This window comes from Archocentrus centrarchus, chromosome 24, assembly GCF_007364275.1.
Source record: "Archocentrus centrarchus isolate MPI-CPG fArcCen1 chromosome 24, fArcCen1, whole genome shotgun sequence".
Lineage (NCBI taxonomy): Eukaryota > Metazoa > Chordata > Actinopteri > Cichliformes > Cichlidae > Archocentrus > Archocentrus centrarchus.
This window is the reverse complement of record NC_044369.1, coordinates 28,847,121-28,860,403: the sequence shown is the minus strand read 5'-3', so window position 1 is coordinate 28,860,403 and position 13,283 is coordinate 28,847,121. Positions and strand designations below refer to the sequence as shown.

At 42.4% G+C, this 13,283-nt stretch overlaps 1 protein-coding gene across 2 annotated transcripts in view; it reads left to right on the top strand.

Moving 5' to 3' along the window:
- The window catches only part of fynb (FYN proto-oncogene, Src family tyrosine kinase b), a 76,940-nt gene that overhangs the window by 40,890 nt on the left and 22,767 nt on the right, over positions 1–13,283 (top strand). For both annotated transcript variants that reach the window (XM_030720908.1, XM_030720907.1), the window contains exon 3: positions 6,872–7,128. In XM_030720908.1, coding sequence (XP_030576768.1) covers positions 6,882–7,128 — 247 coding nt within the window. In that variant the 5' untranslated portion in view covers positions 6,872–6,881. The remainder of the gene's footprint in view (positions 1–6,871; positions 7,129–13,283) is intronic.

Sequence of the window (13,283 nt, the reverse complement as noted above, 5' to 3'; positions counted from 1 at the left end):
AGCTGGAAGAATAAAGGGTTTGGTTTTACTTATTGAATGCTACGTCCACGTCTTTCATACATTTGATGTTTGGACCATTAAATTACTGTAATAATTGTCCAGTAATTCTGTGGGCAGAGATTTGCCTTCATCCACTCCTGTGTAAGTCACCATTAAACGAGGGTGACTTTTTCTTGTTGTTCTGCCATAAACAGCATCCACAGGCGCTCATGTTCTTGCTGTGGTGAAGTCGCCATTTTCTTTCTTCTCAATTACTAGTCTAGACAGTCTCACCATGGCTTGACCTCAGCCCTCCCATCTCTAAGGGGATGGAACAAGCCTTCCCTCAGGGGTTAATGCAACATTGTGTCCTCCTTCTACTCCTTCAACCACTCAGACCCTCTCCCTCCTCTCCTGATTTTAATGAACCTCAATCCATCACCTGCCCATCAAATATGAATGCAGCCAGAGAGCACCGCCTTCAATGGATGCCTCGAAACACCATGACATACCTTCAGGCCTGCACAGCCACCCAATGAATTATTTACCCAGGCACACAGTTGGCCGTGCCTCTGGTCAAAGCCCCCAGCACCCTTCTTTATTCCCCCCCCCCCCCATCTTTTCTTTAACAAGAACACCAAGTGGACTGTATCATATTTCACACTGAGTTCATCCATATTCATTCCTTTATTGATGCTCTTCACATCTTTAGATGCTTTAGATTTTTGGCTCCAATTAAAGAGCCTAATGACTTTTGTCCATCCAGTGTTATATGAACAGCCTTTTGAGTTAACTAATTATAGATCCAACTCCACTGCTGATCATGTCCTGCTGTGTAATTGGATTTTCACAGAGAGTTTATTGATTTCATGTTGAATGAGGATGAAATATGAAAGGGGTGCTCAGTGTGATGGGTGGGATGAGAGGACATGGAAAACTGTATCGCTGTCACGTGAAGACAAACAATTCATGTCGCTCTTTGGAAAATGTAAGTATTTTAGAAACTGGTGTTGGTGTTAGGCAGTGATTCAGTCGCCTCCAGAGCACTTTCCTGCATCCCTCTGGGGTGAGGAGAAGGGGGACTGGGGGAATAAACAGCAAAACAACCCTTATAGCAAGCAGATGGCATTTTTTTCTGTGGAGGAGGAATAATTAATCAACAGAGAGGTCTGTGTGTGAAGGAGGTACGGAAGTGGAAAAGAAGGAGATGAAAGAGGCTTCAGTTCAAAGACAGCAGTCAGTGATGAGCCTGGCCATCACTGGGCCTGCAGCAGGCTGTGGAGGAAGGCCCCGGACTGATGGGGCTCCCAACTGTCGTGGCTGTCTTTGGAGGAAATTCAGCATGGAGCCAGTAATCCGATTGCTTCAAAGATTGTTCTAATCGGCCGCCGGGTGGCTTAGTGGTGAAGCTGGCGACCACATACATATGCCGCGTTGTGATGCAGGCGGCGCAGGTTTGAGTCCCGACTCCCGACCTGTTGCCAATTTGCCTGCGTGTCTTCCCCTGTATCTTTCCCCCATTTCCTGTCTCCCTCCACTGCCGGTAAAAGCTGCTATGGCCAAAAATGCAACAAAAAAAAAGATTGTTCTAATTAATTTTAGTTTGAAGGAAAGCAGAGTTATTCTATAGTGGGCTGGTATTCTTTGGATTATTTAGGAGGTACAAGATTGGATTTTTATAGGGATATCTTTTAACATAAAAATAGTTTAATGGCTTTTTATGTCCTTCCTACAAAATGCTCAATATCATTAAAACACATAATGAGTTAATCTCTTTTTAAAAAGTGAAGGTATCCATCAAAAACAGTATAAAAATGGGTAATCTATAACAAAGAGCACTGAAGCTGTTATTGAAGCTCATTTTGGACTGACACATTACAAAGACATGTTTTTGTTTTCTTTCATCTGTCACCGTGAGTCTTGTTATGGATCTGGAACCAGCTGAAATGTATCTGGAGCATCAAAAACTGTCAGGTAGCAAATGCTGGCATCAGATGTCTGGCCAAAGGCTGCTCTCCTGCGTGAGCCAGTGATTGTTAGACCTGAATGAAATAGTCTGATGCCAGTTAACGGCTGTTCAACTGCTATCCTTTTATCCATCCCTTTTCTATGCTTTATCTCAACACGGGTCACAGGTGCAGCAGGCTCCGCAGAGATACCCCTCCACCCCCCTCACTGGCCACGGCCTGTAGCTCTTGTGTGTGTGTGTGTGTGTGTGTGGATAACACCTCAGCTAGGAGTTATCCATTAAGCATCCTAGCCAAATACCCAACCAACCTGCTCTGGCTCCTTTCAGTGTAGAGGAACAGCAGCTCTACTCTGACCATCTCTTGAGTGACTGAGTTCCTTTCCCTGTTTCCAAGGCCCTTTAAAGAAAACTGACGCTTGCATCCATGATATTATTTTTTCAGTTACTTTTCATAGTGTTCAACTACCAGCTGACATCCAATTGCATTAAAAACATACTGCATAAAAAAACATTAACAGTACCCAGTGGAAATAACAACCTTTTTCTTCTGCTGGGTTCCACAGTCTGCTATTTCAGCTAACTGGAGAAAGTAGCAGATAGCTCAAAAGGAAAATTTAAGTGCTCCTTTCTTCCTGTTGGGGCTGGGCAGTCCACCCTTCAGTTTCCTGTGAGATTTTTGTACCTGGTGGCAGACAGAAATGCATAGTACTTGTCCTCAACAATCAGTAGGAAGTCTTCAACCAGCTATTCAGCTTTTATTTTTGTTCCTAGCTGGCTAACAAGTGAGGTATGTTTAATGCTGACTGGTCATTTATTTTTAACTACAACATCTTAAAATGGAAATATGACCTTCGTAAATAAAAATAGCTTAAATTTAACCAAATTACCCTCATTTCACCCACTTGGTTGGTGAGATGAGTTAAAGTGTAAATGATCTTTTTAGCACATTTTAAAGGTAACCTTACAAATTAGGATATGTTAGGACTGCTTCTGTTCCAGCAGAGAATAGTAGGATAGAATAACAATCCTCTAACGGGCCCTCTGACATTACACTGTCTATACTGTGGGTGACAGCAGGGTCTTCATAGTGCTTACATATTGCACTATTGAGAGATGCTCTGTGTCACTCTTTATCTGTTCTTTAATCACAAGCAAAACTGTCTCATAACCATCTGCATGGAGTTCTGTGTGGCCAGCTGTAATGCTAAGCCATCCACCCTGGAAAATAGACCTGATCCTTCCTCATCCTCCTTCCAAAGATTAACATTTAACAACAGTAACAGCTTTCCTTCCGGCTCAGAGGGATCAATACATTGGTTTCCCCTCCTATAAAAGCCGATTCCACCTCTGCCAAGCGTGGGCTATGTAAAGAGTCGGGATACACAGCAGTTGGCGCTGGCTTCTGCTGTGAGCATACACGATTAGAGATGCTCTACAGTCTTACACTGAGCAAAGCATTGCTGCTGTTGTTGCCTAGCCCCCTGCCTTCCCTGTGTCCTGTCACTGATGATTACAGTGTCCCCTGACAGAATCGTGACGGCATGTCCTGCTGCTCCACTACCTCATGCATGAGCCTTCTAGTCGCTCTATCTGCTGGTTTCATACAATACCTCTAGCATAGATCAGATTGATTACAACAAAGAGCACATGATGCTCTTCGTCCACACTTAGTGTTCTGAATTGTTAATGGAAAAAAAACTATACCAGGCATTTTATTATAAATAAAACATCGCATGAACATACACAGAAAGATCACACAAAGAGACAGGACATTTTGTTTGAAAGGTATATCCTTGCCTTAGAAGCAAACAAAACAAACAATACAGTAAGATTTCTCTGCATTCTCCACTTCCTATGACAACCTCTGATTGTGCTGACAGGCATTTCAGCCTCGGTCTGCACTAGGGTGCCATCAGTGGGATTGGTCTGTAATTATGTTGAAAGAGAATGGTCACGGTGTGTCAGTTAGTATGAGGCACCTGTAGTGGTGGTACAGATGGTAGTGGCTGTTCTGGCATCAACAAAGAGGCGAGACTAAGTGAGGGTAGCACTTGGAAGCTCTCTTGTTACCACAATAGACCGATGCAGCATCCATATCACCGCAAAAGCAGCTCCAGTCCATTTGTTGATATTTCGCTCCTGTCTTCCCTCACATTTAGAATCCAAATATAAATGAATATTAAAATATTTACAAAAGTTTGACTCAGTTCAGTTCAGTTTTATTTATATGACAACTGTCTTCTTAACACGCTTTCTGTTGTAAGGTAAACACCCTACAGTATGAGCGAGAGATCAGTGAGATGATCCCCTATGAACAAGCACTTAGTGACAGTGGGGAGGACGAAATCCCATTTAACAGCCCCAATAAAGGCCTAGCAAGGGACAGCCATCTTTGTCACTGGAATTTCTTTGCAAACTGATTTGATGTCATTAGCAAAGGTAGTTTTTGGACAGTGACAGTAGATGAGGTCCAAGGAGATGCTGATGTGAGAGAAGGAGGCCATCTTTAGGCTATAAGACCAACATAAACCATAGCAACAACCTGTGGACCACCACATTAACAATCTGGTACATTCTGAAAAAGGGTGAATGCACTGACAACTCAGCAACACCAACAGGCCCGAAAGACCACAGAAGATACTCTGAGTGAGGTGGAAGACTGCAAATCCCTTCCTTGGTTAATAAAAAACACAACAGCATCTAGACAAGTGAAGAACAAAGAGGTAGGCCCATTGTCAAGGGCTACAGTCAAGAGACACCTTGATAAATGGAAGGACAGAGGGTTTACAACGAGATGAACGAGTCTGCACAGTTCTGAAATCTTTAGACAAATGAAACTAAGATTAACTTGAACCAGAAGGATGGGTAGAGAGAAGTGTGGAGAAAGAGAGAAACAACTCGTGATGCAAACACAAGCACAGTGGAGGCAATGTTTATGACATGTGTATGTATGGCTGCCAGTGGAACCAGGCCAGTAGTGTTTATTGATGATGTGACTGCTGATGGAAGCAGCAGGATGGATCTAAAGTGTGCAGGGCTGTACTCTCTGCTCAGATTCAGCCAAATGCTGCAGAGCTGATTGGACAGTGGATAATGAACCAAAGCATACTGCAAAAGCAGCTCAAGTTTCTCAAGGCAAAGAAATGGGATATACGTCAATGGCCAAGTCAGTCACCTGATTTCAACCCACTACAGGATGCTTTTCAGTTACAAAGCTGAAAGCGGAGAGACCCACAAACAAGCAGCAACTGAAGGTGGCTGCAGTAAAGGCCCACAACATTTGGTGATGTCCATTCTAGAGCTAATTTTTAAAATTGAAGAACTATTTGGCTTACTGAGGTAAGCCAAATAAGTGAAATCTCCATAAAAGGGGTAGATATAAAACTAAACTGTCCAAGCCGTCAGAGCCCAACCCTAGTTGAGATATCAGAGCGTATGTAAAGGCCTCCGCTGTGTGAACAGCAGAAACAACTTAGGCATGAAAATAAGACTGACAGTGTAAACTTGTCCTAGGGCAGGATGCCAGAGGAAAGGTCATCGGCAGTTCAAAGTGAAAATGGTTCATCCTCAGCGTGAATGTGCTCAACAGGTTTTATGACAGTCTGCCTGAGCAGATCAGATTAGTTCACATCAAATCTGGTGTGATGGTGATGTTAGCAGACAGGCTGTCGAAACTGCGAGAGATTATTCTCCTGGGAAAGTTAAATATCCACGGCCTTTTTTCTTAGTCATTAGGCATGGAACGGTTCTGAAATACACACAAATACCGTGTTGTTCTTTCTGCCCGTGTCACAGTGCCCTGTTGTAAGGAACATTATTGATTGGAAGAAGACTGAGATTCCCTCACATGATCCATGATCCATTTATTGCTGCTGCTAAGAGGGGGAAGCCCACACTTTTCATTCAATATCTTTCTCTCTATCTACACAGTAAATACATTAACTGTGCCTCTGCAGTCAGATGAGGCAGAAGGAAAGCAGGGGAGATGGGAGGATGGGAATATGTATTTTCCCGGAGCTGCAGGCCTGATCCGGACTTTGTCTTCCAAGGAGAGATTTATTGCTCATTCTGTCTCATGTTCCATTCCAGTACTCTTATTTTCATATTTTCTTCTTCAGGGAAACTATTAGATGTTGTCCGTTTCTTTGGGAGTATACTAAATGACCAGTCTTTAATTAAACAAATAAACAAAAGCTTATCCTAAGGTTTTCTTGTTGGTGAGTTTTTCTAGAATCTTGAATTGACCTTTGACGTCAGAATTTTCTACTTGTCTGGGATTTAATACGTGTTGATGATATTTCATGCTTCATGGTGTTGTATGAACCTTGTGCAGAGATTCATAGGGAGATTGTAAAGAGTGCTTTGAGCACATGGAAGACAAGTGAAGATTCCTACTGGCTTTGATTTTGAGGCTCCGTGATAAAACTAGCGTCCAATCGCCGACTCTCTGTCCTCCCACCGCTGTCCATAAAGATCAGCGGGCTGACGCTGACGGCGCTGCTCTGTGCCTCCGCGTCATTGATGTGATAGGAGCTGCTTTTCTTCCTGGCCATGAAAGGGACACACTGTTTGTGTGAGTCATCCAGAGGCCAAGCTGTGTGTCAGGCTATTAAAAAACAGGTCCCCGTCTCCCAGCCCAGAGTGCTAATCAGTGGACGGATGTCAGCTGAGAAATCCTTGAGCAGAGCGATGGCTGCAGATCTGTTTGTCGTGCTGTACGGCTGAGCTCTGCCTCATCTTATTGATCCGCCAGTCAAGCTGAAAGTATATGATTTTCATTTATTGCCTGAATAAAGGCTCTCGCAGCATGTTTATTTCCCTTGCTCATTATTGCCTTTTATATCTTAATACTGATATAATCAGTCAGATGGTTTTTTTTAGTTTAACTCACCTAATATCTCTTGTTTCTCTTGTCGTGACCAGATTATAGATAATGGGCTGTGTGCAATGCAAGGATAAGGAGGCAACCAAACTCACAGATGACCGAGACAACAGCATCTCCCAGGGAGCGGGCTACCGCTACGGGGCCGACCCCACGCCACAGCATTACCCCAACTTCGGGGTCACCGCCATCCCCAACTACAACAACTTCCACGCTCCTGTAGGACAGGGGATGACCGTCTTCGGGGGAGTTAGCACTTCCTCACACACTGGAACGCTGAGGACTCGTGGTGGGACAGGTACATGGATTTGATCACAAAGCAAAGTTTTATTCCTGGTCAAAGAAAATATCAAATATCAATTTTTTATATATAGATATGTTTTTTTATAAAACCGTGAATAATAAATGGCAAACAGTAATGATGAATAATGATGTTCATAAAATCAAACGCAGACCTCTCCTGTTTAACATAAATTTACATTACCCTACCCATGCTTTACCTACGTCAGTGGTTCTCAGAATTTTTCCTTCATGTCCCACTTCGCTGGATGAAATGTTTTCACGCCCCATTCGAAGCAAGGTCCAGTGGGGCGTGTCTTTTCTCCCAGGTTGCTCGCACCTGTCATGACCCTGCGCCCCACAGTTTGAGAAACACTGACCTACGTATACCCACTTATAAAGCGCTTGTATAATGACTTTACCTACACCTTCCTTATGGCTGATTTAAACTGCAGTGAATCTATGCAGAGCCTACAACTTAAAAGGCCGATGCCTGCATTCCTGTTTGTGTGTGACCTTGTGGTCGTGTCCCAGTGTTTCATGCGGTGCCAGCGACAATAGAAACAAATCAAATCCTGGAACTTTTTCCCTCCTTGAGCCCCACTCTTTGTTGTGGTCAGTTTTTTTGTTTGTTTGTTTTTCAGACGCAAACGCATTTGTCCCTCAGGTTTGTACATTCATCAGGTATCATCAGGTAGTAGAAAACCTTTTTACATACAGCGATATTGTAGGATGCTGTAGTGTTCCAACCAAGATGGTGTCAGGGCACAGTGTGTTTGTAGGGTTCTGAGGACTCAAATACAGAGATAATAACCTTTTCATCTATCATAAGGTTCTCTCAGGTTAGGTCATGGACAGCTGTGATCTTATTAGTTGTAAATTGGAAGGTCAATGCCAAACAAAGTCAGAGTTGAAGCTAATTAAACTTTTACAGCAGTGAGGTATGAAATCCAAGCAGCCCAGCACACAAGCACAGAGCACGCTGCCTCAGATTTTAGGATCCTAATAAAATATGATTGTAATGTCTCTGTTTGATGTTATAAAGCATTTAAAGTGTTTGTTAGTTAGCTTTGCTGAATCTGAATGCCACATTAAAGGGAGTGTTTTTTGTCCTCCCTTTTGCTGTGGGTGGAACCCCCCCACCCCCTTTTGAGCTTCTTTGTAACATTAACATTAACAAGTGGGATTAATAATGCTCACGTTCTCCCTGCCCTCTAATTCGGCCATGAGGATGCCATAGGACAATTCAAGTTAATTTGAAGCACACCGAGGCTTTGACGGCTCGGCTCGCACCAGCCAGTTTGATCCCTGAACTTGAAGGATAACAGAGTGGGAAAACAAAGAGCAAAGCTCGCTCAGTTACACAAGGTCACAGCGGTTGTGTTACTGTCACCGCTGCCGTGACACAGGGCAAAAAAAAACTCTTTATATTCAAACAGATTAGACCGTGTTTTTATGGGTTCGTTACCTTCTGGGAATAGTGTGACTTAAAAAGGGAGCAATGCTCTTAGTGAAATTACCCCTCAAAAAAGTGACTACAGAAGGGAAGCAGAACATTGATCATTTCTTTGATCCGTCTTTCCCTTTGCATCTGAGCGCTGCTGTGATGTGAAGTGTCAGGACAATGCTGCTGAGAGACAAATGCTATTTTGCTAACAAGTAACATAGAGGGAGGAAATAACTAATGTGAAGGGTACTTCTGAGTGGTGCAGTACTTACTCTTTGTTCCTTATTGGAAGAGGGAAAGTATCTGCAGCCTGAAGTGTGAAGGTTATTTCTTTTTATTTCATTCCCACACAGTTAAGGTGCTGACTGGGCCTAGTGATATTGCTGTGAGAACACTTGATCGCAGCCACCCACACGCATACGTCTCCATATGCAAAAGCAAACTACAAATGATTCTTCTTGTCTGTAAAGACTTCCCTTAACATCCCAAAACCTCCTCACGTCGCAGCCGACCCCAGCCCAGCCCCGTCAGGAATGTCCGACTGGCATTAGCGCTGGGCTTTGTGTGCCCGCTTCATTGTTTAGGTAGGGAATATTCCTACTCAGGATATCCTTTGTGTTTGACTGAGCCCAGGCTGCTGTGCAGAGGAACTCAGCATTTCCACTCAACTTAGCAGGAGAACTCTCCCTGAAAGTGTGGATTATTTTTCTGCTCTGTATAATCCAAATCCACATAGTGGCAGAGAAGCAGAAAGGGGTTTAGCTTTTTAATTTTCTCCTGGTGGGAGAAATTTGGGCCTAAGCTCTGTTATAACGCAGCTGCCTAGCTCATTCTCCTCAGCCCCACACACCCCCTTCAGTCACACTGCAGTGGAGCCCAAACTGCAGCTGGTATCTGCCATCTCATTGATCATCAGCTGATGCTTTTGCTGATGTCATTCCCAAATGGAAACTCACAGTTAGCCCTATGACCTTATGTAACTAATTGCGTGGCGTTGCAGCAAACAACTCCAATCAGTAAACCAGTTTACACTCAGCGCTCACCTCTGCTGACCTAATGGAAACAGCTGCAAACAGCTGTTGTGACTTCAAGGTTTTGCTGCTGTTGTTCAGTTGGAGAACCCAAGAATCAGACCCTCTTTTTAACTGTCCCCTCTCACCTCTCTCTGTTTGTTATCACATGAGGGGCAGCAGGTCCTCTTTATCTGCAGTCCCATCATCCAGAGCCCAACAACAAGCCTCTTCATATCAATACTGCGTCCTGAGAAAGCCTCACTTTGGTGAGAGTCTCTGATGTGAAATGACTTGAATTACCAAGCCAGCTTAAATGGACTCTGAAGAATTGCCCATTCAGCTTTCATCTGTCAAACACTCTGCGCTATAAAGCAGCTCCTGTCATCTCAGACTAGTACTAAAAAAATTAACAGGTTCAATTAGAAATCTGAGCTGTTAAAAGATACGTTCAGTTTATTTGATTTTGGTTCTTATTTTCATAGCTTTAGCCATCATTTTTTATTGATATTTTTTTATTAATAATCATTAGAGTCACATTACAATTGACAAAGTGGTGTATGACATATTTGGTGTATACGTAAACATACATTCCAGTTCAAAGACCAACTTTGGGGTCGTTTATTGGATTGGATGATTGAAGTCTGAAGCAACAAGACATATTTGCAATTTTACAATTTATTCATTTAACAAACAGGGGCCTCAGCAGCATGTGGAAGAACCACACACACAGCCACAACAGCCTGGCACCTCCTCCGCATGCTGGTCACACATTGCTGTGGGATGGCATCCCATTCTTCAGCCACCATTTGTCACAAGTCAGCCAGTGTGGTTGTGTGAGTCACTCTGGCATGAACAGCACCTTCGGTACCAGAAGCTCAAAACAAGAGTCAATCGCAGAATCAGCTGTTTGGCACTGACAGAGATAATTTGGCTTCTTTTTTTTTCTTAGGGATTGAAGCGGTCCATACTCATACTCAACTCTGCTGCTCAACCCACAAATGCATTTTACTTACAGATGTGGCATCATTTAAGGGGAAATAATCTTTGTTGAAAACACGTGTTTAGAACACCACAAATACAACAAAGGGCAGAGCGTAAATGAGTAAATGAATAACTACCTAATAAGTACCTGAGGTCAGAGAAATCTCTTTATGTTTTGTGTGTCTCAAGGGAAGAAATCAGAATAAAGGTGCTTATTTAGGTCAGGCTCTATATATAACATTATATGAGGCAATCAGTCAAAGACAACACAAAAAACCTTTGTGAACTTTTAAATAGTCTACCAATACTAGAGGAGCTGGCAGTACTTTTTCCTAGAGAGTAAATAAGGAGTCCTGTTTTATCTGCCTCCTGTCGGGAATGCAAAGGATCCTGAATCAGTGGTAAAACAGTGAACCAGCGGGAAAATACATCCAACGTTATGGAAAATACAAACTCATAGATTCTGTCTTGTAAAAACACGTGATGACCTTTTAGGTGATAACATCACTACTCCGGATTGAAGATGGTAGATGATAGATTTAGGGGTTGTATCTGTCTTAAATGACATTACAAATAGATGTAGAAGACTGTGTCTTCATAGGCACCCAAGCAGGTCGGTTTGCTCTCACTCATCTGAGTCATTGGACCCGCTCATTTGACTCAGTCTCAGTTAGTAGAACTGTAATTTGGGCATTGAAAGGAATTACATAACCATTGCAGTTTCACACATTGCTAGGTTTTCCGGTTGAATTTTCCACAACCTGCCTTGTTGTCAGAATTATTGGAGTTTTGTGTTACAGACAAGCAGAAATACATTGGAAATATGTCCATAAAACACTAAAACACACTTTCTAAAAAAAAAAAACAAGAAAAAAAAACCTTCTGCTCTATTTCACCAGCGTGATGTTTCTAGACTTGACTGTGTGGAGTTGTTGAGATAATGCTGGCATGGCTGAAAAGGTTTTACTGCCCACTGGTCTTTATCTCAAGGTTTAGCCTGTCTGATGGGAGTCAGACTGGATTGAAGCAGTCCGTACTCAAGCTTCTGTCACTGGACAATTCGGTGTAGACCCTCTCGCTACCCTGATACTACTAATTCAGGCAGTGGATTTGCAGAAACACTGGCATCTGAGGTTAATTTTAAAATTTTGCCACAGGTCTGAAACTGTCTTGTAGCAGTTTTAGCAGCAGCCCTGCTGGTCAGCTAGTGAAGACCTCTCAGTTTGGTGATCTGTGCCTTAGTTTGGGGTCTCCAAAGTGCTGTTCAGTCTAATCTCTAATTAAACGCAAGCGATTAGCGGTCCATTTCACAATCATGCCTTAAGTTGAAGCAGTATCGAGGCTAACATACCCTGGTTTGTTTGTTTGTTTGTTTGTTTTGTGGGGGTATCCTATCCATCACAACTGCGTATCAGTCTGAATTTCTGTTTTTCTCACTCTCTCTTGTATACTGTTGACCTCCTGCTGTTATCCAATAACATATTATGCAATGAGCCAAAACTACTTTATAGCATTTGTTACATGACCGTAATGAGCAGGCGTGTCAGAAATGATCCCTGAGAGAAAAGCGTCCTGCTGGGAGATATTAAAACGATACGTTCTTTCTTACTTCTGTGATAAGGGGTAAATTAGCAGAACTAGTGGAGGAAGATGTAGGAGAAGAATATTGATTCTGCTAAGGTTACTCTAACAATATATAGCATGTAATGTCTAGTAAGTAAAGGCTAATAACATGAGGAGGCAAAAGTGATGTCTATGACTGAAACTACCGATCAGGTAAAAGGGAGGAAGAACAAAAGCCTTCTCTAAAATCCTTAAAAATCCTTGAAAGGTATTGAACTCATTAATCTAAAAATAAGAACTTAATTGGTGTTGAGAAAGTCTTAAAAATGTCTAAGACTTGAGAAGCAGGAATCAGCATATAGTTTAATTCTGACTATTACAATTTTAAAATCTCAAACTATGGAGAATATATTTCTCAGAGCAGATGGAGGCCAACCAAGAATTGTAAATTAAATCAAAGATTGCCTATTCAACCAAATTTATACACGGCATGGTGTATTAGTGGTTGGTGCAGAATGGGCTTCAGCCTTGGAGCAACAGGAATCAAATCAGTGAAATCCTGCATACTCCAGGTCACTCAGCGCCAACAAATTGGCCTAAATTAATAGCCTACATACTAGATTTGCTTGGTGACAAGGACATGTTTGTTTTAAAGTGCGACTAGAGCCTCAAATGAACCAGATAAACCAAATGTTGCTAAATTTTACATCTTTAAATCTTAAAAAATGTCTTAGAAAGTCATAAATCTAAAATTAGAATATGCAGTTTCAAATATCTGATATAGCAGCGTCTCTGTCTTGTGTTATCTTTCTGATGAGCTGATATTCACACCCACAACACGCCATGATTGTACAGAAACAAAAATTATATTTTTTAGCTCGTTTTTTTGTCTGCTTCTGAACTAGTTGCTGGATTTCAACCCAGTGAACTCAATCAATGGCTCCCTGGAAAGATTGTTTGATAATGTGTACTGTTATCCAGCACTGTTCCCAGTGTAGCCATGGTTGGCAGCATCATATCTCCTGCTTGATCCCCTTTCAAAAATGTTCAGCGTTTTGTGGCTATCAGTTCAGTTAATCCTGCAAACACACAAAAAGCGACGGCAGTATTTGTGTGTAGAATGATGGAGGCCTGAGAAAGAGCTTCAGATCAAATCTCATCAACATTCAA